This window comes from Acanthaster planci, unplaced genomic scaffold (assembly GCF_054643075.1).
Source record: "Acanthaster planci isolate LZ-2023a unplaced genomic scaffold, COTS_SCS Contig153, whole genome shotgun sequence".
NCBI classification, from domain to species: Eukaryota; Metazoa; Echinodermata; class Asteroidea; order Valvatida; family Acanthasteridae; genus Acanthaster; species Acanthaster planci.
This window is the reverse complement of record NW_028257774.1, coordinates 20,705-45,874: the sequence shown is the minus strand read 5'-3', so window position 1 is coordinate 45,874 and position 25,170 is coordinate 20,705. Positions and strand designations below refer to the sequence as shown.

The following is a 25,170-nucleotide window of genomic DNA, read 5'->3' as shown; positions in this document are numbered from 1 at the left end:
ACCGAAATTTATTTTATCATGTAAATTCTTGTATAATTTTGTTTCTTATTATTAAAAAATGTGTTTGTGGGTGAGGACGTGTTATTTCGGGTACGTGTGATCGAGGATAAAAGTGCGGGGGGCTTCATACACCCCAGCCCAATCGCGTTCAATCGATGAGGAAAACCGCGTTCTTTTATTGCGCAAAAGCGGGTCGTCGATTGAGGGGGGCGCTATTTCATTCTCCATGCACATGTGATTGTGAAATTTTATTTGTCGTCCCGCGCCGCCATCGTTCCCCATCATCAGTGGTTGACCATACGGTTGGTTCTTCGGTCGGTATTGAATCTGCTGTACTCAGTTTTAGTAATCTTTAAACAGTGGTCTGTGTTAATACGCTGAAGCGGATTTTTGTGACCGAATTAACCTTTTTTTTGGTATCGTAAGTTTCCGTTAACTTTGAATGCTACTTTGCCCAGTTTGCGGACACCAATGCATGACGTCCGAATACGAATTAAACCGAATTCACTGGCGGTTCTTATTGACCAGTTGACACAGTTACACAGGATGTTCTTTTTCTATTCGTTTTTTTTTGCCGCTTGCAATTTCAAATTAACCTCTGCAGTGTTTAAAGATCTTCATCCCCAACCGTACCAACATTGAATTTTTTTCTCAGATCCGTGTGTTGATCCGTTTTTAGGCTTTGTCATGTTTGTATTAGTATTATTGTGAACATACGTCTATATACATGATATACGTGTAGTTCATAGTTATGTTACTGTTATTACTGTCATAACTCACTGCCATGTTTGGGAAAAAGTCCCATGTATGCTTGATACCGCTTGACACCCGAAGCACAAAGCCCCAGGGATTGGTCTGACATGTCTGAACTAAGTTGTTCATGTTTTATACATGAAAACTTTAATATTTTTCCCTCTAAAGTTGACTTGTTAGGTCATGTTTTGCTTTCAAATGACTAACTCATGTAACTGTAGTGTGGTGAAAAATTAGTGCCGTTCTAGCTCTACTAAGTGGAGCATTAGTATTTCTCTTTTTCGATTTTGGACGGGATCGGTCATACTAATGCTCCACAACATTACATAAAGTAAAGTGACAAAAATTCCAAAGACTCACCAAAAATACCTGTTTCACCTCGCATTCGTTAGTAAGACCGATCCCATCCAAAATTGAAAAAGAGGAATACTAATGCTCCGCTCAGTAGAGCTAGTGCCGTCCATCCAAATGTCCGTCCAAATGTGGAATATGTGGAATTCTATTTTATGACCATGATGCAGTTCTGTGCATTCTTGATTCTTGTAGCATTACACATGACACCACTGATTTTTCCCTGCAGTGACCATATATCACCCAACAGGAAGTTATATGATGTCTTAATGTATCAGGGAAAACATTGAAGCATTAACTTTGTCTATCTTGTGCACAGACATTACAGGGTGTCGACGATGTCTAGATAAGAACTCTTCCTGGCCTGTGAAAAACTGCATCTTTCAGTGGAAAATTACACTTTTTGATGCACTAAACAGCATTTTTGTGTGACCTTGCCACTGTTTCTACTTACTAACAGGTGTTCTCTCTGCTCTTTCTGTTTGAATTCCATCCAGGACTGAGTTGTTAGACACACCCCCATTATGGGTGACAAACAAATACGTATTGCCGTTGTCAGCAATGACAAATGTAAACCTAAAAGATGTCGTCAGGAATGCAAGAAATCCTGTCCCGTTGTCAGGATGGGTAAGTGGTCTGTTCTCTCTAGTCTCTGATCAAACAGATCATGCGAAGTTGAAACCTGGGTGTTCATTTGAATCAACCTGCGTTAATTTATGATTGCCTGGACTTGCGATGTGCTTTTCAAGATTTCGAATTTTGTAAATGTGATCAATTCAGGTGGGAATAGGGCCATTTCGTTCTTCATCCTCGATAATGCATTTCTCGTGTGATTATTTTATGCACGGAGAGGCGTTGATGCAATCTAGTCCGAGTTACTTGGACTAAACCCATTCCAGACGTGTGGTCAAAACGCTCACATGGAGGAATAGGCCTATTCTCATTTTTGCAAACTACAATTTTTTAATGAAAAATACGACTTTTGAATTTTCAAAATACAATTTTGTGATTCAAGAGGTTGGCAGGTCTGTGTCCACCAAAAGTGTGGCATTTCAATTTTGGCCTTAGCAAATTCTGACATAAGTTGCCCTTGTGTCCATTTCAGGAGTTTTCAGTGTCATTGTCATCAGAGGGAATTATTTTCTTCCCAACTGGTCAAGGAATCTGATTCTTTCCATAAACCATGACTTACAGAAATGAGATTTTTGTGTGAATTTGCCTATTTGAATACAGGTAAGCTGTGTATAGAGGTTACACCTGTGGATAAGATTGCCTTCATCTCGGAACCACTCTGCATTGGCTGTGGTATCTGTGTCAAGGTCAGTTGACACTGAAGTCTGCAAATATCTGTTACTTTTCAATGTAAAGAATTCATTGCATGGTTGCTGGCTCGCCATTGAAATAGAAGCAAATAGGGAGTAAGGAGACAATGAATGGTTGGGAGTTGAACCTATATTTCCATTGGAAGACGGTAAAATGTGTGACTTTATGAATCTCAATTTGCCTGTAATTGCAGTAATATTTTCTCTCACTTATTTTCCTGACAGAAATGTCCATTTGAGGCTATCACCATCATCAATCTACCAAGTAACTTGGAAAAGGACACCACACATCGATACAGTGCAAACTCCTTTAAGCTGCACAGGTCAGGAAAGACACAAGTTAATCAAAATAAAAGAGGAAGACATTGAAAGGATATGCGGGGATAAACGTTATGTCACTCCCAAATACCAGATACAATGTAGCACTCAGAGAAATAAACACCATTTATTGACCGTTTGGCACTTATCATGACTTAGTGGCTACTTCATGCCCATGTTCACTGTGTGAAATCAAAACTGCAGCTTAATCAAATCTGCGACCAATTAAATTTTGAAATCTTCTCTTTGTTTATGACAGGTTACCAATTCCCAGACCTGGAGAAGTATTAGGTTTGGTGGGTACCAACGGTATTGGCAAATCAACAGCACTCAAAATTCTGGCTGGGAAACTCAAGCCCAACCTGGGAAAGTTTGATGTAAGTTTGAAGCATGAGAACATCTCTTTTTCACTCTTTGTCCATTTGTCCACCGTTTTGTCCTGTATTTTTGCATTTGTGTGACAAGTAGTATTACCTGTGGGATCTTATCTTTAGACGGGACACAGATGCACTCTGTTTTCCAGTAGTACTCATATGATTACTTTATACTGGCTACTCATGTCTTTTTTCTTATTTAACAGAGTCCCCCTGACTGGCAATCCATCCTGATTTGCTTCCGTGGCTCAGAGCTTCAGAATTACTTCACCAAGATTTTAGAGGACAATCTGAAAGCTATCATCAAGCCGCAGTATGTGGATCAGATCCCAAGAGCAGTCAAGGTAAAGGGCTTTGATGGCTAAAGAGTCATTCATTTAGGATTGGTCTGCCTATCTTCTGTTGTGCTATTGTAGCCGTTTATTACCAGCCACTTCCTAGCCATTCGGTGACAACGAGCTAGCTGTTTGGAAGTTGTTCAGTACCCACTTAGCAGGCAACTGACGACTCAGTAGCCACTCAGGAGTGATTTGACCAATAATTACAAAGTAACTGGCTGTTTGGAATTGCTCATTCTAGTTTACGTTGTGCAGGAGTAATTGAAAAGCCATCTGGGTAATTCCCTCCAGAGTTGCAATGTTCACTTTCCAAGAGACTTTAGTATAAGAGTTTCCTCTTGAACCCCTTCAAAGTTGCCTTTTCTTTTGTTTGGCCATTGTTTTGGAATATTTCTAGTATCATTGTATTGCATCCCATCAACTTGACGCTCAACAGGTGAATACCTTTATGCAAATGATTCTGATGGTTCTATGTCTTTTTCTTTAATAGGGAACGGTGCAGTCACTTCTTGACAAGAAAGACGAGACCAATAAACAGGACGAAATCTGTGATCAGTTAGGTAAGAGCACATTTACAGCAAGAAAGTATCAAACCTGTCAACTACACAGGTTGTACACCGTCATCATGCACATAGAGATATTAGATGAAACTTCCTTGGTTGTGAATGGAAGAGCACAGTTTAAGAGAACGCAGAGTCCACTACTGGTAAAGACCACATTGCTTTCACTGTATAAACAATCTTCACCATCAAAAGTATGTTGTAGTCTCAAACCAAACCCTAGCTGCAAAATTTTGAAAAGGTAATTCATTTGCGGGAAAATAGATTGGCAGGAGACAGCATGCATCAGTAGATTTCATTTTCTCTTGTTAATACTGCGATTTGTTGCTTTGTGACAGACTTGACAAAAGTTCGTGATCGTAATGTGGAGGACTTGTCTGGCGGGGAGCTACAGCGATTTGCATGTGCTGTTGTATGCATACAGCAAGCTGATATGTGAGTTCCAAACCTAATCACTCAAAGAGGCATACAATATGATATGATCCACTTCCTGCTGGGGATTCTGGATCCGGACGCGTATGCTTTATATGCGTGGCCCGGGTTTCCGAACTCGGATGAAGGGAACAGGGTCTTGTAACAAAAGACCGTACTGGGAACAAAAGACCAGGCTGCTGGGAATTACCAACATTTTTTCACTCTCAAAAGTGGAAATAATCCAGCCTTGTTTTGAAACAGTATACCACGGTTTGGGGCATTTAGAGTGAGTGGATTACCACCAGGGACAAAAGTGCTCCACCACCGCAGCAATGAGCCACACAGCACCGCTGCATGCTAATCTGGCCCCTATTGAAAAGAGGTCAGCAGTGCACTGAGCCAGGGTCGTGAACAAAGGAAAGTTAGATAACACTGCACAATCTGGGCTTTTTTTAGATTTTGTCTGTCAGGCTAGAGTGGAGACCAGACAATTCTTGGGTGGGTATAAGTGTGCAGTAAATGAAGACAGGAATTTTTAAAGAATTTTGAAAACAGAAAAAAATGATAAATATCCCGCCCCAGCATCATCAACACTGATAACTGTCCCAACAGGAAGTGGTTATGCTTTTCTACATTTCCACATATTTCTATGAAGATTGAAGGCTGACTGTGTTGTTTGTTTGGATATATTTGTAGGATATTTTAAAATTAAGATGCAAGAAATGTTTTTTTCTCTTCCTTTTGGTCACAGTTACATGTTTGATGAACCTTCAAGTTACCTTGATGTCAAGCAACGGATCAAAGCCGCCGCAACTATACGATCACTGCTACAACTAGACAAGTCAGTACCATTCTCTCACAGGCAGAGATTGTTATGCATTTGGACTTATATCACAGCCTTTTCCAACAAAACCCATCAATACCAATCAATGCTGTTGAATCTCTTGATTCAAGGCTCTGTATTCACATCAGAGATCACCAGTATATGATAGTAGTTGTTGACTGATTCATGTAAGCATTGTATTTCAACTGACCTTCATTGTTTGTAGGTACATCATAGTTGTTGAGCATGACTTGAGTGTTCTGGACTACTTGTCTGATTTCATCTGTTGCCTGTATGGAATGCCTGGTGTCTATGGGGTGGTGACTATGCCCTTTGGTGTCAGGGAAGGTAAGGACGAGAAAGTTGAAATCTATTGAGATATTGTTCCATTGTCATTGCAAATTTATACATTTTGAAGATGAGGTCTGTGAAAATTTGTCTCCCAGGTATTAACATTTTCCTGGATGGTTATGTACCGACGGAAAACCTTCGCTTCAGAGAAACATCCCTGGTCTTCAAAGTGTCAGAAACAGCTGATGAAGAAGAGGTGAAAAGGATGCGTCGCTATAAATACCCCAAGATGACCAAGACATTAGGTAAAAATAGTTAATCTGGCAAAGCCCATTCCAGCCATAAATCAAACCTGACCCAACCTGCCCAAGCCAACTCAACACAACCCAGCCCAGTCCACCCAACCTCAGCCAACACAACCCGACCCAGCCCAGTCCACCCAACCTCAGCCAACCCAACCCAACCCAGGGCTTGAAATTGGGCTAATCATCACGGGAGCAAGTACTTGCTCCCTAGACAGCTGAATTTGTCACTTATTGGAGCAAGTCGCTCCTGTACAATACTTAAGACATATGTTCAAGAAAAAAAGCAAAGACCCTGGTCCTTGCTGTTGCTTTTGTTGTTAGCGACGTGACATCAACAGTCTGGCACCAGGCCTTTATAATGTGCATATGCACACAGATGTAAAAGGGAACTAACTGCAGCAATCAAGCATTTGCGAAATGAGTGGATTAGGCTGATACTTTGGTTTAGCTGGTTCCAGCTATTTTGGAGCAGCGTTCAAAACCACATGTTCAAGCTATGGCTGGACCCAGTGAAACTGAAGTCTAAGCCGAATCCACTCGTTTGGCTTGAATTTACGCACGAGTCTAGCAGGTTGTTGTCGTGTATTCCAGCCGTATCGATTCAGACACAGCCACTGTGCAGACCATTCAGTAAGATTATGACACTGGCCACAGGTATGCGTGTGTACGTTCATGTGTGTGCATGTGTCGCATGCGAGACTGCGGCGTGCACTTGGTGACATCGTAAAAAACATTGTACTGTAATATGGTTCCTTGACAAGGCTGATCCGAAGTGAAGTCAAAAAGTTCAGGTATTTTTATGACAAAAGTAGAAACAAATGGTAAAAATGTTCAGCCCTGCAACCCATTCCACCCAAACCCCAACCCTCCGTGCCCACCTCGCCCCCATCCATCCCACCCTTCCATGTCCATATAAACCACATCTTTTTTTGACACTCTTTCATCAGCATACAGAGAGAATGACTCCTTTCTTCCTTTAACTTCTGTCTGCCTCCAGGGGAATTCCATCTAAAAATAGACGCAGGGGAGTTTACTGACTCTGAAATCTTGGTCATGCTTGGAGAGAATGGTACCGGCAAGACAACATTCATTCGTATGTTGGCTGGCAAGCTGAAACCAGACGATGACTCTGGTAGGTGTAGTCACTAGGACCAATTGTGATAGAGTGACCAAGCATAATTTAATTATTAAGATATTTTGTTCCATGTTAAAAGTTATCTCAAAGAAAGATATAAGAAGACCAGTAAATTGGTAACTGGTAAATCAAGTTTCAGATTTGTTTAAGTGGAAATTGGAAGTAGTAAACCTTTTTCATTTTAATGTCAAGTTGATAAGAATTGGTTCCAGCTTTCATCACATAATTCCCAAATATTACTACATGTTGACATGTGAATCTCTTGACCAATAATTGTACAGATACTGTACCGGAGTTAAACATCAGTTACAAACCTCAGAAGATCAGTCCCAAGTCTAGGGGGACAGTACAACAGCTTCTCCATGAGAAAATCCGAGATTCTTACATCCATCCTCAGTTTGTGGCTGACGTCATCAAACCGTTGCAGATTGAGAGCGTCTTTGACCAAGAGGTAATGTGACACATTTGGCCTCTAGTATTCATGATTTTTGATTGTCATTTGTTGAACATTTTAAACTTTCATATTTGTATAATTAATTTTTAGAATTACTAGAGGAGTTAAGTGAAATTCCTGATATGATTCCATTGATAGTGCATCTAAAAATCGCGTTTGTAATAATTTGAACAGGTTCAGAACCTCTCTGGTGGTGAGTTGCAGCGTGTTGCGCTGACTCTTTGTCTTGGAAGACCAGCTGATGTCTACCTCATTGATGAACCCTCTGCTTACTTAGACTCTGAACAGCGTCTGGTAGCTGCCAAGGTTATCAAAAGGTCAGTATAAAGGATCAAAGGACCTGACATTTTCAAATGTCATGCACAAATTAATTGTTAGCTACATTATTCTTTGAAGTGGCAGTCAGTAGAAAAATGAAGGCAAATGAATATCAAGCATCTTGAAAGGTTAAAGAAGACTTCCTCTTCTGAAGAAGAAGGAAAATGAATGTTTCCCAACTCAGTTAAGTATCCTTGCAGAAACACAAACACTTGTGTTTTGTCAGAGTTTCCCTTTATGTGTGACAAAGGGTTTTAGAGAGATGTTGACATTGTATATCTTGATTACCTAGGTTCATCTTGCATGCCAAGAAGACTGGCTTTGTTGTTGAGCACGATTTCATCATGGCCACATACCTCGCTGATCGTGTGATTGTCTTTGAGGGAACACCGTCCATCAAGACCAAAGCCAACTCGTAAGTATCTGTGATCATACAGTTTGATGATCATGGTTTCCAGTACAATCAATAAATTCATGTCACGGTACTGTGGATTGGAAAGCCAGAACATATCACCTGGTAGATATATTCACTCAGGAATTGCTGAGGAAATTAAAGTTGCCATTAAACAATGGTTTTCAAAGATCTGTCATCAGATATCTGTTTCCTAATCTAGTTAGTAGTAAAATTGACATACAAAACTTCAGTTACAAGCCAAGAGCAAAACTTCCATATTAAGGTTTTATGCCAACTTCTGATGGAATGGATGGAAAAGTTATTAATGGCATGTTGTCATAACTCTGTGGAAATTGCCGGCAAAATACGCTGTCAATTGTTACTCCATTCTGTATGATTGTACAAATTGTCGGTTGATTATGAGCAGAGCTGGGGGAGAGATAGCATTGACCTCTTCGTTGTTATTTGCAGGCCCCAGTCTTTGCTTAACGGCATGAACTGTTTCCTGGCATCGCTAGAGATCACCTTCCGAAGAGATCCCAACAACTTCAGGCCTCGCATCAACAAGATGAACTCTGTCAAGGATGTGGATCAGAAGAGGACAGGGCAGTACTTCTTCTTGGAGGACTAGAGGTCAAAGGACAGGGTGTCAGAAATATTGGGCAGTTTCAGCCTTGGAAGTGTTGCCACATTGGAGTTTCTGAAATTTGTGGATTTTCTTAGTCTTGAGTGAAGTGGCACTCCAAATTAAAAAAAATACATTGCAAAGGTCACTGGTCAAAAGTTCTGAGATTTAAAGAAAAACGCTTGAGTGATAGTAAACTGAGTAATTGATTAAGAAAAGATGGAATAGTTTTAAAGTATCCGAGGAATCCTCTTGGTACTTGTCACAAAGTGCTGAAGATGCCATCCATTTTTCAATCAAAAAAAAAATGACTGTTAAAAGATTATTAAGGACATAATCCATGCTGGGTAGATAGGGGATGACCACAGCTTTAATATCCTGCATGGCTGTGGAAATTTAGGGGGGGTACACCACCTAACACTTGGGAGTACTGTTCTTGATAAAGGTGCACATCATATTTACCTACGAGATGCATGTGGTGCGTTTGAAGTTTTTGTACAGTTCTCCGTTGTGAATAGTGCAGAATAAACTTATTTTTATCCAACAACCAATATGTGTTTGGAGGAATCATGAAACGGCTTATCCATACTGGTCAAAAAGGGTGTATGTAGAAAAAAAATTGGAGATGTCATTCTCATGGGGCCATTGCACTCACACACATATCTTAACTTGAGCATGCACACACAGTCTGGCAAGTTGTGACACCTTATTGGTCAGAGAGGGATGGAACACGCACTTGCCACCTGCATGCTAACAGGATGGCCCCGTGGTAAGCGCTTACCACGTGCACGTGAACAGGATGGCCCCGCGGTAATGGCTTCTAATTGTTCTCGCCAGATTTGTCTATACCATCTTTTCTCTTGGCCAATGTCCAAGAACATTTTGGCATTGAGGTTTACAAATAGAAGGGGTATTCTTAATTGCTTGGAGGTCAACTGCTTTGCAGTCAAGGAGATCGCAAACTACCTGTAAAGCATTGAATATAAAGAAAAATGTATTTATTAGTTGTGCCAGTCTTTTAAGAGCAAAGTTCCAAACTAGATTTGGAATTAATTGTGACTTTATTCATAGTTCTTTATTTTACCGTAGTACATTATACCATCATGCAAGTGGTTGATAAATGATTTGTCCTAAGTTGTCATAGGGAGCAGAAAGCACATGGACGTTCTTTGACAATCTCACGATGGAGAATTCCTTGTTCTCGATGTATAATGATCCTGTTGCAAGTTTTATATAAATGTATCTTTAAAAAAACTGTTCCATCTGCTGCATTTCTCCGTGTACAGTGGGTATGTCAACAAATCTTTGTTAAGGCTTTTGGCGTTCATCCAGATGAAAACATATGACTAACAAAACTGCTATAAAGATTATGAAGTCTAAGCCATATTTTCCAGATTTCTATTCCGTTTTATTCGAAAAGGGCAAAATAACTTTGAAAAGTGGTCATCATACTAAAGAAAGTGCCAGTGTTTGTAAATAACAGCTCCAAGAACTTCTGAATAAAATCAGTTAGTAATCATGAGATACCATCAGGTTTCTTATTTGTATATTCACTTTCCTCTGACCGGGGGTGGGGAGGACATTGATGGTGATATTGACAGGAAAGATGGATAGAAGATTAAATATTGAAAATACAACTCTGTTGAAACCCAAGGTTTACTGCAACTGACATTCCCTTGGGCTGTTGGTGGATAGAAACTACACGATGAAAGTGATTATATTGTGTCTGCATGTATTTCATTTTCTTCCCTCCAAAAGAATGATACGAAGCCCCAAAATGTAGCTTCATTCCTCCTGAAGACTATGACCCCCCCCTTGCATTTACTGAATACAGAACTCCCAAATGTGAGATGGAAGCGTCGGTCATTTATGTGCAACCAACTTAGAACTTATTTAGACAAAGAAACAGCACTAAATACAACTTCACCTGATACTAGTTTTGAAACAGAAAAAAATGCAAGGCAAGAAAAAAAAGTATGATTTTTTATCAAGTTTGTGTGGCAAGAATGTGAAGGTCAGCATTTTGGGCTATTTTTTGCATGATACCAATCAATCTGTTCTGTGTATCCTCCGTCAAACTGGAAGTCATTGCTTGGTGTTGGTCATCCTCGGATTAGGTGGTGGTACCTTTGAACTTGAAGGCTTTCACCTCCTGCCAATGGAACAGCCCGATTACCTGTGCAAAATAACGGCACCACATGGATTTTCGGTCGCCTGCTTTATTCTATCCGCTTCGTAAATGTGACGTCACTTCAGTTTAAACCACGCCCACTGCACATGCACAGCACATAGGGTTACATGCATTGATCGCCGTTTACACGGAACCATTGAACTGGAAATTAATGATTGTCCAATGGGAAGCTGCAAATCGTGGCGCGTTCGCCTTTGTGACGAAGTCACTTACGAACCGGATTCAAATTACCAAGTGGAATCAAAGTCACTTCTATCCAATTACAATATAGCTGATGTAATTACGTCATGCATAGGTTTATTGGAGAAGAAAGTAGTGCCGGTTGTATCCAAACTGTTATTTTCAACTTAAAAGTAAAATATATTAGTTCCTTTTCTTATATCAAAAGATAAATAAATTAGTCCATATATAATCTTTTATAAATACCTATTGATAAATTAAAATAGTGAAAATGTTCCCCGCGGAGAAATACAATGGGATAACTCGGCGCTTGAGTCTGTAGGTACAGAGCAGCCCTATAGGATCTTTGGGTAGACTCACATGACCACCGTGCACTGTTGTGTCATTACGCAGTAGAAGTTCGGTGTGAGAGGATCTGTGGAAGGAGAACTCCCCATTCATCACGCCGACAAGCGAAATTTCGGCATTTCTGCGAAGTTCACTCCGTTGTCTACACAACAGCCCAGCGAGCATGGCAAGATATCCGTCTTGTCACCGAATATGAGGAAACTGTTTTGGGACACTGAAACAAAACTGATGTTCTTCCATTAGTTTGTGGACAGTTAGAAAGCATGGTCTGATTAAGGAGCCGTGTCTTTGCCGAGCCACGAACGCCGTCAAGATTTCAGTTCGGCATTTTCAAGAGACAAACTTATGTCAAACTCAAGCGAAAACGCAAACCAGACGATAGGCCTCCGAACAGCTGGCCTTCGTGACTGAATTGAAGTTGAACTTTGCTGCTGTGTTGTGGTCTGAAAGACGATTTTGGACATGCTGGTGGAGACCATTTAACAGTTTAAGCTTCACCTTCAAGGACAAGAACTTTGTGAGGTCGTCATTGGTAAGTGTATAAACAACAGAGGTGAGCAAAATTTCAGACATGATTTTGTGTGACTGGTACCCATTTCACTAGCTGATTTTCCTAACTTAAAGCAAAATTAAAATGAAAAATAACACTTTACCCCCAAATGCCCGCAAACCCCATATTCCCCGTTGCCTTCAGTAAAACACGAATCAAAATTCATCGCATAATGTACAGACGAATACACAATTTTGTGGTATCGCCGAAACAGCCGTAAATGTGCCGTTAAAATCAATCCTTTGATTTTGTTTCTTTATTTTGTACGAACAATTAGAGTCCAACTGTAGTCTGCAGGTCAACTTATTGCCACAAAAACTTTTCAACTTTTCCCGCCGTTTAGTAAGTGGATTTTCGTCTGCTTGTTTCACTAATGAGTCCTTTCAGCAGGCGACTGGCCTGAATTTTCAAGAACCAATTAAATTTGGTCTTGCAGGTGAATTTACATTTGAATAAAGCTGAAGGAGAGGCGAGTGAACTCACTCGCGTGTCAGTGGGCGTGGTTAGTGTAATAGATGAGCGAAGTCAGAGGACCAATTAAATTCGGCAGTTCCCCAATTTACATATGAATTGCATGCGCGTTGGTGACCATCTGAGGCAGCGTAACAAACCAATCAGATAGTACGCAATTTGCATGAAACAGATGGCACGCGCTTTCGGCGTGTGGCCCAAAAGCCATTCATGTGCCAGTCGAACGTATGGGTGGCTACGTGAATTAGTAGTGCAGCTGTATATGTACATGTACAGTAGGCGTGTCATTTCAAGGGAATGACACAAGATAGGATTGTAACACATGTAACACAAAGGAATATAGTGTAACCAATACAAACTTCTGCTAACATTAATTGATGAAGTCAGTCATGTGACTTTGTGTTGTTCATAACATCAATTTCTGTAAAGTATAAAGCCTGCTAATGCATCAATTTGATAATTCTATGGCAAAATCCGGCTTCGTTTTTCTTTTTTTTCAGTCACACACAATGAAGTTTTCCTCTGGTCAATTTGTTTGATAACCTGTTGGTCCAGTCTGTACAGATTGGACAAGGTTCTCAGTTTTCCACGCATTCATTAGTTTTGAAGGAGGACATTGGTTACATGGACCATGGACTCACTAATCTTTATTCAGGGTAAATATTTGAACGACAAAACCATTTAGAATGTTAATCAGTACAGCAGTACTTGTGAATTAAATTTCACACTGGTGCTCATAATCCATGTAACTTATAATTAATTTTGGGTCAGGGAATCTCTTCTGCCTGGCATTGTTACGTCCATCTTCACATTAATTCTGTAAAGTGTATGGTTTTATCCTTCTTTTGATCAGGCAAAGACAGTACCAGTCTCCATTTTATAAGTCCTTTCCTTTGGAGCCTTTGGTCTTGTATGGATGTATACCAATGAAACCTGAAAGGTACTTCTCATAAAGTGCTTAACTTTTATTCTATAAGAATAAAAGTTAATTGTCAACAAACAAATAGCTTTATTATATGCAATACATCTGAGGTTGTTACTGCAAGCATGATACACCAACAGTGATGTCAGTACTGTGGTAACCATTCTTATACTGATATTTACTGTTGGTCATCTGATTATTTCATCATATACAGAATAAATATTTAGACATAAATTTTAGTTAAATGACAGTCTGATTTTCGGACCACCAGCTTAGGAATTCATTGCCAATTTTCAAGTGGTACAGTTTTTTATGGCATTTGTTAAGATCTTCAATAATATTGCATCCAAAAACAATAACCCTTGATCCAGTGTGTCCAGAACTTGAATGAGCACCTGTACACGCTTTGTAATTTGGGCAATAAACTCTTTTAACTCTAAGCACTGGTAGCGGAAGGGATGAAAGTTGCCACCCACTTTTTCAACTGGGGACATTCCCCTCCTCTATTTTCTGATGACTTGAGAGCGTATGGATCAGCCTATTAATGGCTGATGCATGATGGTCTCCCAACTGACCTTCCTTCTCATGCCGTTGCTGAAATAGCTCCGGTTTTATTTCTCTGTTCTTTGATATTTACAATTCACAGCAAAGTGCATCACCCAGTGCAGGAGTTACTGCAGAGATAAACGTCAGATGATGTGATTCCGGGTCTCTTATCAAGACTAAGATGGTAAATTGGATGTGTATCCTTGTAACCATAGGTTAAAGTTTCTTGTTGGTCTTTACTTTCCTTTGTGTCTTGCAGGTTAGGCTTACTTCACATTTCCTTGCAAAGACGTATTCTTCTTATAAACACCGATAATCATCTGTTTGTCTGTCTTTGCTTGTAGATGGTGCTTGCTCAAGGAAGAGAAAAAAGTGATGCCTGAACACCAGTCGCGGACCCATTCCCTTAAAATGAAGCAAGACATTTTACACTCAATTATGATTGTATAGATCATTTGGAATGTACATATATTACCTAAGATTCTCTTCAGGGCTGCTTATTGACATAAATCCTTTCAGTTCTTATGCCTAAAAATCTGAACAATAGGCAGCATTAAGTTCATTATGATGAAACATATAGATTTATATATTAAAGGAATTGTTTTGAGCATTGGAGCAATCACAATATTTGATGAAAGATGAAACATAAAAACATCAAGGAGTGTTGTGTCATATTTCTAGGGGAAGGAAATTTCTTTCCTGCCTGGGCCTTGTTAACCTCATCTTTGCAGTGGTTCTGTGAAGAGGTTGCATCCTTGTTTCAGGACCAGGCAAAAGTATTGTCAGTCTTTCTCTACTTGTTCCTGTGCAGCATTCCTTTCAACAAATGAGTTTTTAATCGAGTCCGTAATGTCTTGTAATGTACAGGACATCCCAGGTTGCAGTGTCAAGCATGATGCACATCAAGTACCATGTGCTACCTTGTGCTGCTGCAACTGATAAACTTCACCTTGTACTAGTTGAGCCGTAAGTCATGTGACTTGTGTTTCTCACATGCAGCGTGCATTTCTCCAATGTGGTTTTTTTGAGTTTTTCTGTAAGTCCAGTCAGTAGTGATTGGCAAATGTAACAGACTTTTGAAACTGTTTTTCAAAAGTCCCTTTGAAGCAGTTGTTCCAGTGCTGGGTTTGGTTAAGTGACTGTAAGACCAATCAGTGGAGATTGGCACTAGGTGAAGGAATTTGATATGAATTTTCATCTATTTATTGTAAGCCCAATCTGCAGAGATTGGCATAAGTGAAAAACCCCATCTTTTTAAGAGTAAGAGTTTATAAGCACTCAGGCTGATCAAAAGTCAGTTCTGAAATTATCTCATGTAACTATTTGATGAGGAGTTCACTTCCATTCCTCAGCCTTCTGTACAGCTTTCGCAGCATCGTGTGAGGAAAATACTCTAACTCTTAAGCTGCAGTTTGCATACCATGCTTAGAGATGGATCCGTCAAGTGCTTCAATGATGCCTGTAACACTGAGGGACAGAGGACTGCACACAAGGAAAGGGTGACCATGCAGTTGCAGCTAATATACTTGTAGAAGAGGTGGCTAGCCACTGTAGGTTAACTAGGCTTAGACTATATTTCAATGTGTTTTGTTTTTGATTCTTTTTCGTACTAGTGGTTTCCAAGTTGAATGCATCTTAGAAGATTAGGCTTAAAATGAGAGGTAAAATCCCTGTCAGGTCAAGTCAGGAGACTTGCTACTGGCAACCTGTAGTCCAGTACAACCTGTTTCAGGGTTGGGTCGTCGGCGACTAAACTGACGCCCCCACCAGATTCCTTTGGGAGGCTGGTGAGGAGGGTGGCCGGACACCCTGGTGGAACTAAAAAAAAAGATCCATCTTAAAAGGTTTCGACTCAGGAGAGTCAACGACGGCCATCCAGCAACTCCAAGCTTTATTATAAGTGCAATCAAATGACCTTCTCCTTATTTTTTCTTGAAGGATTCTGCTGAAGCCCAGGTGCTTGGAGCAGAGATGCCATGGGGAAAGTCCCACAGATGACTGTCGACCCCTCTTGCTGAGCATCCCATATTTGTTTCTTGAGGTTAGTCTGTCGTTGAAGAGAAATGACAAGTGTCCAAAAATAAGGATTGTTTTCAGCTTGTCTAATGGCGGCAAATACACATATATAAAGAGCAAGTGATGGCAATCGTGCCTAAGTCACATCCAGAGTCAAACACTGAAATTCCAATACAGACAAATTTGAGAAACTGTAACATTTTCTTAGGAGCAAAGTAACTACGATGTTTCTCACAGGGTAAATGTGAGTCTTTTCCAGTTGTTGAATATTATTTCAATTCTTTCATTTTTAATGTTCAGCGTGGAAGCAACTTTTGGCAGCGGGAGTTCCTTTCCCATGCAGCGTTGATCTGTTCACCTTGACAATGAAGGTAAAAGACAAAATGATAAGATCCTGAGATGAATTGGAAAATAATGAAGCCCAGCTAGCCTGGGTCGAGAAGTTTTTTCTTTTTCTTGGTACAGGACCTGAAGCTGGACTTCTTGAAGATGAAGAGACCGCTGATGAGATGTTGAGAGAGGACAGTGTCCCTGACATTCCCAGGAAGCATTGTGTAAGGTCAAATAACAGCTTTCACAGTAAGTAAACACAATTTTATTCAATATAAAAAGATATTAAAGATGTTGAGGACACAAAGGGTGCAAAACTAGGAAAGGGGTGCATGGGCGAAGGCAGAGCAGCCGCTGCAGTCAGCGAACGGAGCAATGCAAAGCAGCTTGCAGTGTGCTTGAATGTGAATCAGTGTGAGGTTCTGTGTGTTTCAGAGAGGAAATGATGAGAGACATAAAACTAAGAAGTTTTTTTGCACGAAGTCAATTAAAACCACAAATAAATTAAATCTTGGAAACAAATGTTAACCAGTTAACCGAGAAGTATTCTAAAAATGAAATTCTAAAAATGACAATCTCAATACATAGTCCGCGGCACATTCATCCATCGTGAATTGATTAAATAGTTGAAGGAAGTAAGTGGTGGTTTGATGAAGAATTGTATTTAGTCAAGAAATATGATAGCTGGTTTGGTAGCACTAGGTTGGTCAGTAGAGACAAGTAAATAAAGTATTCAGTCAAGTTAAGGATATTAACTAAGTTGGTCATTTGGTTGAGTCTTCGGTAATAAGTGAGTAGTCTATGTGAACTAGTAGAAGTAACAACATAAACTAGTTCAAGTGAGAATAACTATGTAAGTAACTACAAAAAGTCATTAGAGTATAGCAAGGTAGGTAAAATAACGTAACTATAAGTAAGCATGGAGGTATATACACTAAGCAAACCGGTCGGTTGTCAGTTGGTCATGTGGTTGGTCAGCCACTAATCATAAGTTCGGGTATGCCACAGTGAAATAAAGTAAGTGACAGCAATAGTTGAATTGTATTTGGTAAATAAGGATGTCTTGGGTTGATCGCTTGGTCAGTATGTAAAAGTATGGGTATGTAACCAAGTCAAATAAAGTGAAAGTAATCATGTAGGTAGTGGTAATTTGTAACAGTAAAAAAGGTAAGCAGTAGGGAGTGTAAGTTGGTGTGTATGTAATTAAGTAAATAAGTTGGTTCAGGTCATTGGTTGGTCTGTTGGTTGACCAGTCATTGGGATATTCAGAAAAGAAGTAAACTAGTTAAGATATAGCCCAGGGTGTTATTTGTTTATTTGACTCTTCAGTTGATAATTTGAAAATAATAAATCTGCCAACTTTTTCTTCATCAGAAATAAAATTGCGTTTTTGAGTAATTTGCAATTAGAAATATAAGGAATAGGAAACCACTCAAATATTAAAAATCAAGTCAGTAAAATGAAATGAATCTAACAGTTGAATTTATAAAAAGGAAGGATTCTGCTGAAGCCCGGGTGCTGGGAGCAGAGATGCCCTGGAGAAAGTCCAACAGATGACTGTCGACCCCTCTTTCTGAGCATCCCGTATTTGTTTCTTGAGGTTAGTCTGTCGTTGAAGAGAAATGACAAGTGTCCAAAAATAAGGATTGTTTTCAGCTTGTCTAATGGCGGCAAATACACATATATAAAGAACAAACGATGGCAATCGTGCCCAAGTCACATCCAGAGTCAAACACTGAAATTCCAATACAGACAGATTTGAGAAACTGTAACATTGTCTTAAGAGCAAAGTAGATATGATGTTTCTCGCAGGGTAAATGTGAGTCTTTTCCAGTTGCTGGATGTTATTTCAATTCTTTCATTTTTAATGTTCAGCGTGGAAGCAACTTTTGACAGCGGGAGTTCCTTTCCCATGCAGCGTTGATCTGTTCACCTTGACAATGAAGGTAAAAGACAAAATGATAAGATCCTGAGTTGAATTGGAAAATAATGAAGCCCAGCTAGCCTGGGTCGAGAAGTTTTTTCTTTTTCCTGGTAGTCTACAGGACCTGAAGCTGGACTTCTTGAAGATGAAGAGACTTCTGATGAGATGTTGAGAGAGGGCAGTGTCCTTGACATTCCCAGGAAGCATTGTGTAAGGTCAAATAACAGCTTTCACAGTAAGTAAACACAATTTTATTCAATATAAAAAGATATTAAAGATGTTGAGGACACAAAGGGTGCAAAACTAGGAAAGGGGTGCATGGGCGAAGGCAGAGCAGCCGCTGCAGTCAGCGAACGGAGCAATGCAAAGCAGCTTGCAGTGTGCTTGAATGTGAATCAGTGTGAGGTTCTGTGTGTTTCAGAGAGGAAATGATGAGAGACATAAAACTAAGAAGTTTTTTTGCACGAAGTCGATTAAAACCACAAATAAATTAAATCTTGGAAACAAATGTTAACCAGTTAACCGAGAAGTATTCTAAAAATGAAATTCTAAAAATGACAATCTCAATACATAGTCCGCGACACATTCATCCATCGTGAATTGATTAAAGAGTTGAAGTAAGTAAGTGGTGGTTTGATGAAGAATTGTATTTAGTCAAGAAGTATGATAGCTGGTTTGGTAGCACTAGGTTGGTCAGTAGAGACAAGTAAATAAAGTATTCAGTCAAGTTAAGGATATTAACTAAGTTGGTCATTTGGTTGGTCAGCCAGTAATCATAAGTTCGGGTATACCACAGTGAAATAAAGTAAATGATAGCAATAGCTGAAATGTATTTGGTAAATAAGGATGTTTTGGGTTGATTGGTCGGTCGGTCAGTATGTAAAAGTAATATGGGTAGTAACCAAGTCAAAGTGAAAGTAATCATGTAAGTAGTGGTAAGTTGTAACAGTAAAAAAGGTAAGCAGTAGGGAGTGTAAGTTGGTGTGTATGTAATTAAGTAAATAAGTTGGTTCAGGTCATTGGTTGGTCTGTTGGTTGACCAGTCATTGGGATATTCAGAAAAGAAGTAAACTAGTTAAGATATAGCCCAGGGTGTTATTTGTTTATTTGACTCTTCAGTTGATAATTTGAAAATAATAAATCTGCCAACTTTTTCTTCATCAGAAATAAAAATTGCGTTTTTGAGTAATTTGCAATTAGAAATATAAGGAATAGGAAACCACTCAAATATTAAAAATCAAGTCAGTAAAATGAAATGAATCTAACAGTTGACCTAATAAAAAGAAATAATGTTTAACATTAAAGAGAATTTTGAGTGTGGATTAGTGTGAATACAAACTGGTAAGCAAGTGATGAAAATGTTGAAACTCTGGAAGTGAGGCAGTCAACTTGGAAAGTGAAAAACATGGTACTTAATATGAGCAAGCAGAGCAGCTTAGTGAGCGCATGACAAAGAGATACCAGGGATTGCTTCGGGAAAGAAGAAAGAGGGTATTGTTATGAAAAAGATTGTTTTGTCTGGTGTGCACACACTGTCCAATATTTGTATTTAAGAGACAGCAGTACCTTGAGGCTGCATTGAGGTGATGAGAACAAAGACATTGAAGTAAATTGATGTATTAATCAAGCCCAGCCAGTATGGGTGGAGAAGTTTTATTCTTGCAGAGTTAGGGACAGGTTCTGCAGTGGGACTTCACTAGACCGGATTCCACTGTCGATAATGAAGGGAGAGACTCCTCAGCAGGCTTTCAGGATCCGGAAGCAGGGAGGAGGAATAACAGATGACCGATGACCCTGCTTGCTGAGCGACCCATTTCTTTTTCTTCAGGTAACTTTATATAGAGAAAGCTGGGACAAAGATTTGGCAATGATGAGAAATACCTTGATGGAAATAGGAAGACCATCAGCTTAGGAATACATTGCCAATTTTTAAGTGGTACAATATTTTACGACACTTGTTCAGGTCTTCAATAATAGTGCATCCAAAAACAATAACCCTTGATCCAGTGTGTACAGAGCTTGGAGGAGCACCTGTATACTCCTTGTAATTTTGGCAATAAACTCTTGTAAATCATAGCACTGTCAGCAGAAGGGGGGCAAGCATTTCCCCACTTTTTCAACTTGGGGCATTCCCCCTCCCATTCTCTGATGGGTTATGACTTAATGGATCAGCCTATCAATGGCTGACGCATGATGGCCTGACAACTGGCCCCTCATTCCAACATCATTGCCCCAGTTAGAGTATCAGGTTTTACTTCTGTGTTTTTCGATATTTGCAATTCACAGCAAAGTGCATCCATCAGTCCAGGAGGTACTGCAGAGATGAACATCAGATGAGATGCCAGGTCTCTTATCAACATCAAGACGGTAAATTTGATGTGTATCATTGTGACCATAGGTTAAAGTTTCTTGTTGGCCTTGACTTTCCTTTGTGTCTTGCAGGTTAGGCTTCCTGCACATTTACTAATCTCCTTGAAAAGAAGTATTCTTCTTATAAACACCGATAATCATCTGTTTGTTTGTCTGTCTTTGCTTGTAGATGGTGCTTGCTCAAGGAAGTGACAGAAGAGATGCCTGAACACCAGCTGGGGACCCATCCCCTTAAAATGAAGCAAGAAATTTTACACTTAATTATGGTTGTATAGATCATTTGGAATATGCATGTATGACCTAAGATTCTCTTCAGGGCTGTTTATTGTGATAAATCCTTTCAGGTCTTATGCCTGAAAATCAAAACAGGAGGCAGCATTAAGTTCATTATGATGAAACATATAGATTTATATTTTAAAGGAATTGTTTTGAGCATTGGAGCAATCACAATATTTGATGAAGGATGACAAATAAAGACATCAAGGAGTGTTGTGTCATATTTCTAGGGGAAGGAAATTTCTTTCCTGCCTGGGCCTTGCTAACCTCATCTTTGCAGTGGTTCTGTGAAGAGGTTGCATCCTTGTTTCAGGACCAGGCAAAAGTATTGTCAGTCTTTCTCTACTTATTCCTGTGCAGCATTCCTTTCAACAAATGAGTTTTTAATCGAGTCCGTAATGTCTTGTAATGTACAGGACATCCCAGGTTGCAGAGTCAAGCATGATGCACATCAAGTACCATGTGCTACCTTGTGCTGCTGCAACTGATAAACTTCACCTTGTACTAGTTGAGCCGTAAGTCATGTGACTTGTGTTTCTCACATGCAGCATGCATTTCTCCAATGTGGTTTTCTTGTATTTTTCTGTAAGTCCAGTCAGTAGTGATTGGCAAATGTAACAGACTTTTGAAACTGTTTTTCAAAAGTCCCTTTGAAGCAGTTGTTCCAGTGCTGGGTTTGGTTAAGTGACTGTAAGACCAATCAGTGGAGATTGGCACTAGGTGAAGGAATTTGATATGAATTTTCATCTATTTATTGTAAGCCCAATCTGCAGAGATTGGCATAAGTGAAAAACCCCATCTTTTTAAGAGTAAGAGTTTATAAGCACTCAGGCTGATCAAAAGTCAGTTCTGAAATTATCTCATGTAACTATTTGATGAGGAGTTCACTTCCATTCCTCAGCCTTCTGTACAGCTTTCGCAGCATCGTGTGAGGAAAATACTCTAACTCTTAAGCTGCAGTTTGCATACCATGCTTAGAGATGGATCCGTCAAGTGCTTCAATGATGCCTGTAACACTGAGGGACAGAGGACTGCACACAAGGAAAGGGTGACCATGCAGTTGCAGCTAATATACTTGTAGAAGAGGTGGCTAGCCACTGTAGGTTAACTAGGCTTAGACTATATTTCAATGTGTTTTGTTTTTGATTCTTTTTCGTACTAGTGGTTTCCAAGTTGAATGCATCTTAGAAGATTAGGCTTAAAATGAGAGGTAAAATCCCTGTCAGGTCAAGTCAGGAGACTTGCTACTGGTAACCTGTAGTCCAGTACAACCTGTTTCAGGGTTGGGTCGTCGGCGACTAAACTGACGCCCCCACCAGATTCCTTTGGGAGGCTGGTGAGGAGGGTGGCCGGACACCCTGGTGGAACTAAAAAAAAAGATCCATCTTAAAAGGTTTCGACTCAGGAGAGTCAACGACGGCCATCCAGCAACTCCAAGCTTTATTATAAGTGCAATCAAATTACCTTCTCCTTATTTTTTCTTGAAGGATTCTGCTGAAGCCCAGGTGCTTGGAGCAGAGATGCCATGGGGAAAGTCCCACAGATGACTGTCGAACCCTCTTGCTGAGCATCCCATATTTGTTTCTTGAGGTTAGTCTGTCGTTGAAGAGAAATGACAAGTGTCCAAAAATAAGGATTGTTTTCAGCTTGTCTAATGGCGGCAAATACACATATATAAAGAGCAAGTGATGGCAATCGTGCCTAAGTCACATCCAGAGTCAAACACTGAAATTCCAATACAGACAAATTTGAGAAACTGTAACATTTTCTTAGGAGCAAAGTAACTACGATGTTTCTCACAGGGTAAATGTGAGTCTTTTCCAGTTGTTGAATATTATTTCAATTCTTTCATTTTTAATGTTCAGCGTGGAAGCAACTTTTGGCAGCGGGAGTTCCTTTCCCATGCAGCGTTGATCTGTTCACCTTGACAATGAAGGTAAAAGACAAAATGATAAGATCCTGAGATGAATTGGAAAATAATGAAGCCCAGCTAGCCTGGGTCGAGAAATTTTTTCTTTTTCTTGGTACAGGACCTGAAGCTGGACTTCTTGAAGATGAAGAGACCGCTGATGAGATGTTGAGAGAGGACAGTGTCCCTGACATTCCCAGGAAGCATTGTGTAAGGTCAAATAACAGCTTTCACAGTAAGTAAACACAATTTTATTCAATATAAAAAGATATTAAAGATGTTGAGGACACAAAGGGTGCAAAACTAGGAAAGGGGTGCATGGGCGAAGGCAGAGCAGCCGCTGCAGTCAGCGAACGGAGCAATGCAAAGCAGCTTGCAGTGTGCTTGAATGTGAATCAGTGTGAGGTTCTGTGTGTTTCAGAGAGGAAATGATGAGAGACATAAAACTAAGAAGTTTTTTTGCACGAAGTCAATTAAAACCACAAATAAATTAAATCTTGGAAACAAATGTTAACCAGTTAACCGAGAAGTATTCTAAAAATGAAATTCTAAAAATGACAATCTCAATACATAGTCCGCGGCACATTCATCCATCGTGAATTGATTAAATAGTTGAAGGAAGTAAGTGGTGGTTTGATGAAGAATTGTATTTAGTCAAGAAATATGATAGCTGGTTTGGTAGCACTAGGTTGGTCAGTAGAGACAAGTAAATAAAGTATTCAGTCAAGTTAAGGATATTAACTAAGTTGGTCATTTGGTTGAGTCTTCGGTAATAAGTGAGTAGTCTATGTGAACTAGTAGAAGTAACAACATAAACTAGTTCAAGTGAGAATAACTATGTAAGTAACTACAAAAAGTCATTAGAGTATAGCAAGGTAGGTAAAATAACGTAACTATAAGTAAGCATGGAGGTATATACACTAAGCAAACCGGTCGGTTGTCAGTTGGTCATGTGGTTGGTCAGCCACTAATCATAAGTTCGGGTATGCCACAGTGAAATAAAGTAAGTGACAGCAATAGTTGAATTGTATTTGGTAAATAAGGATGTCTTGGGTTGATCGCTCGGTCAGTATGTAAAAGTATGGGTATGTAACCAAGTCAAATAAAGTGAAAGTAATCATGTAGGTAGTGGTAATTTGTAACAGTAAAAAAGGTAAGCAGTAGGGAGTGTAAGTTGGTGTGTATGTAATTAAGTAAATAAGTTGGTTCAGGTCATTGGTTGGTCTGTTGGTTGACCAGTCATTGGGATATTCAGAAAAGAAGTAAACTAGTTAAGATATAGCCCAGGGTGTTATTTGTTTATTTGACTCTTCAGTTGATAATTTGAAAATAATAAATCTGCCAACTTTTTCTTCATCAGAAATAAAAATTGCCTTTTTGAGTAATTTGCAATTAGAAATATAAGGAATAGGAAACCACTCAAATATTAAAAATCAAGTCAGTAAAATGAAATGAATCTAACAGTTGACCTAATAAAAAGAAATAATGTTTAACATTAAAGAGAATTTTGAGTGTGGATTAGTGTGAATACAAACTGGTAAGCAAGTGATGAAAATGTTGAAACTCTGGAAGTGAGGCAGTCAACTTGGAAAGTGAAAAACATGGTACTTAATATGAGCAAGCAGAGCAGCTTAGTGAGCGCATGACAAAGAGATACCAGGGATTGCTTCGGGAAAGAAGAAAGAGGGTATTGTTATGAAAAAGATTGTTTTGTCTGGTGTGCACACACTGTCCAATATTTGTATTTAAGAGACAGCAGTACCTTGAGGCTGCATTGAGGTGATGAGAACAAAGACATTGAAGTAAATTGATGTATTAATCAAGCCCAGCCAGTATGGGTGGAGAAGTTTTATTCTTGCAGAGTTAGGGACAGGTTCTGCAGTGGGACTTCACTAGACCGGATTCCACTGTCGATGATGAAGGGAGAGACTCCTCAGCAGGCTTTCAGGATCCGGAAGCAGGGAGGAGGAATAACAGATGACCGATGACCCTGCTTGCTGAGCGACCCATTTCTTTTTCTTCAGGTAACTTTATATAGAGAAAGCTGGGACAAAGATTTGGCAATGATGAGAAATACCTTGATGGAAATAGGAAGACCATCAGCTTAGGAATACATTGCCAATTTTTAAGTGGTACAATATTTTACGACACTTGTTCAGGCCTTCAATAATAGTGCATCCAAAAACAATAACCCTTGATCCAGTGTGTACAGAGCTTGGAGGAGCACCTGTATACTCCTTGTAATTTTGGCAATAAACTCTTGTAAATCATAGCACTGTCAGCAGAAGGGGGGCAAGCATTTCCCCACTTTTTCAACTTGGGGCATTCCCCCTCCCATTCTCTGATGGGTTATGACTTAATG

General features: G+C 39.6%; 1 protein-coding gene and 1 long non-coding RNA gene across 12 annotated transcripts in view; both read left to right on the top strand.

Annotated features, from left to right (window-relative positions):
• The first annotated feature begins 207 nt into the window (after nt 1-207).
• On the top strand, nt 208-10,304 carry abce1 (ATP binding cassette subfamily E member 1). Of its 2 annotated transcripts, none has more exons than XM_022252810.2 (16): nt 208-314; nt 1,602-1,731; nt 2,338-2,423; nt 2,652-2,749; nt 3,004-3,121; nt 3,325-3,462; nt 3,947-4,016; nt 4,355-4,451; nt 5,182-5,271; nt 5,480-5,601; nt 5,700-5,849; nt 6,847-6,981; nt 7,266-7,435; nt 7,613-7,755; nt 8,049-8,171; nt 8,622-10,304. In XM_022252810.2, exons 2-16 carry the CDS (start codon nt 1,629-1,631, stop codon nt 8,779-8,781), a joined length of 1,803 nt encoding a protein of 600 aa, XP_022108502.1. In that variant the 5' UTR covers nt 208-314; nt 1,602-1,628; the 3' UTR covers nt 8,782-10,304. The 2 variants fall into 2 exon arrangements, with proteins under 2 accessions (XP_022108502.1, XP_022108503.1); XM_022252811.2 differs by having other exon boundaries at nt 304-421.
• A 1,246-nt stretch (nt 10,305-11,550) lies between these two features.
• Nucleotides 11,551-25,170, top strand: part of LOC110985935 (uncharacterized) — a 29,608-nt gene continuing 15,988 nt past the window's right edge. For 4 of the 10 annotated variants that reach the window (XR_015424117.1, XR_015424118.1, XR_015424111.1 and 1 more), the window contains exons 1-3: nt 20,538-20,620; nt 20,793-22,489; nt 22,765-24,832. This is a non-coding gene — a long non-coding RNA (uncharacterized LOC110985935). Of the gene's footprint in view, nt 12,027-14,083; nt 14,168-14,327; nt 16,025-16,299; nt 17,930-20,537; nt 20,621-20,792; nt 22,490-22,764; nt 24,833-25,170 lie in introns of those variants that run through there. The other 6 variants (XR_015424113.1, XR_015424115.1, XR_015424112.1 and 3 more) reach the window with 3 other exon arrangements.

Coding starts and splice junctions, on each gene's coding strand:
- abce1 (XM_022252810.2), top strand. CDS start 1,629: ATGGGTGACAAACAAATACGTATTGCCGTTGTCAGCAATGACAAATGT. Junction 1,732..2,337: donor CTGTCCCGTTGTCAGGATGG/GTAAGTGGTCTG, acceptor ATTTGAATACAG/GTAAGCTGTGTATAGAGGTT. Junction 5,272..5,479: donor TCACTGCTACAACTAGACAA/GTCAGTACCATT, acceptor CATTGTTTGTAG/GTACATCATAGTTGTTGAGC.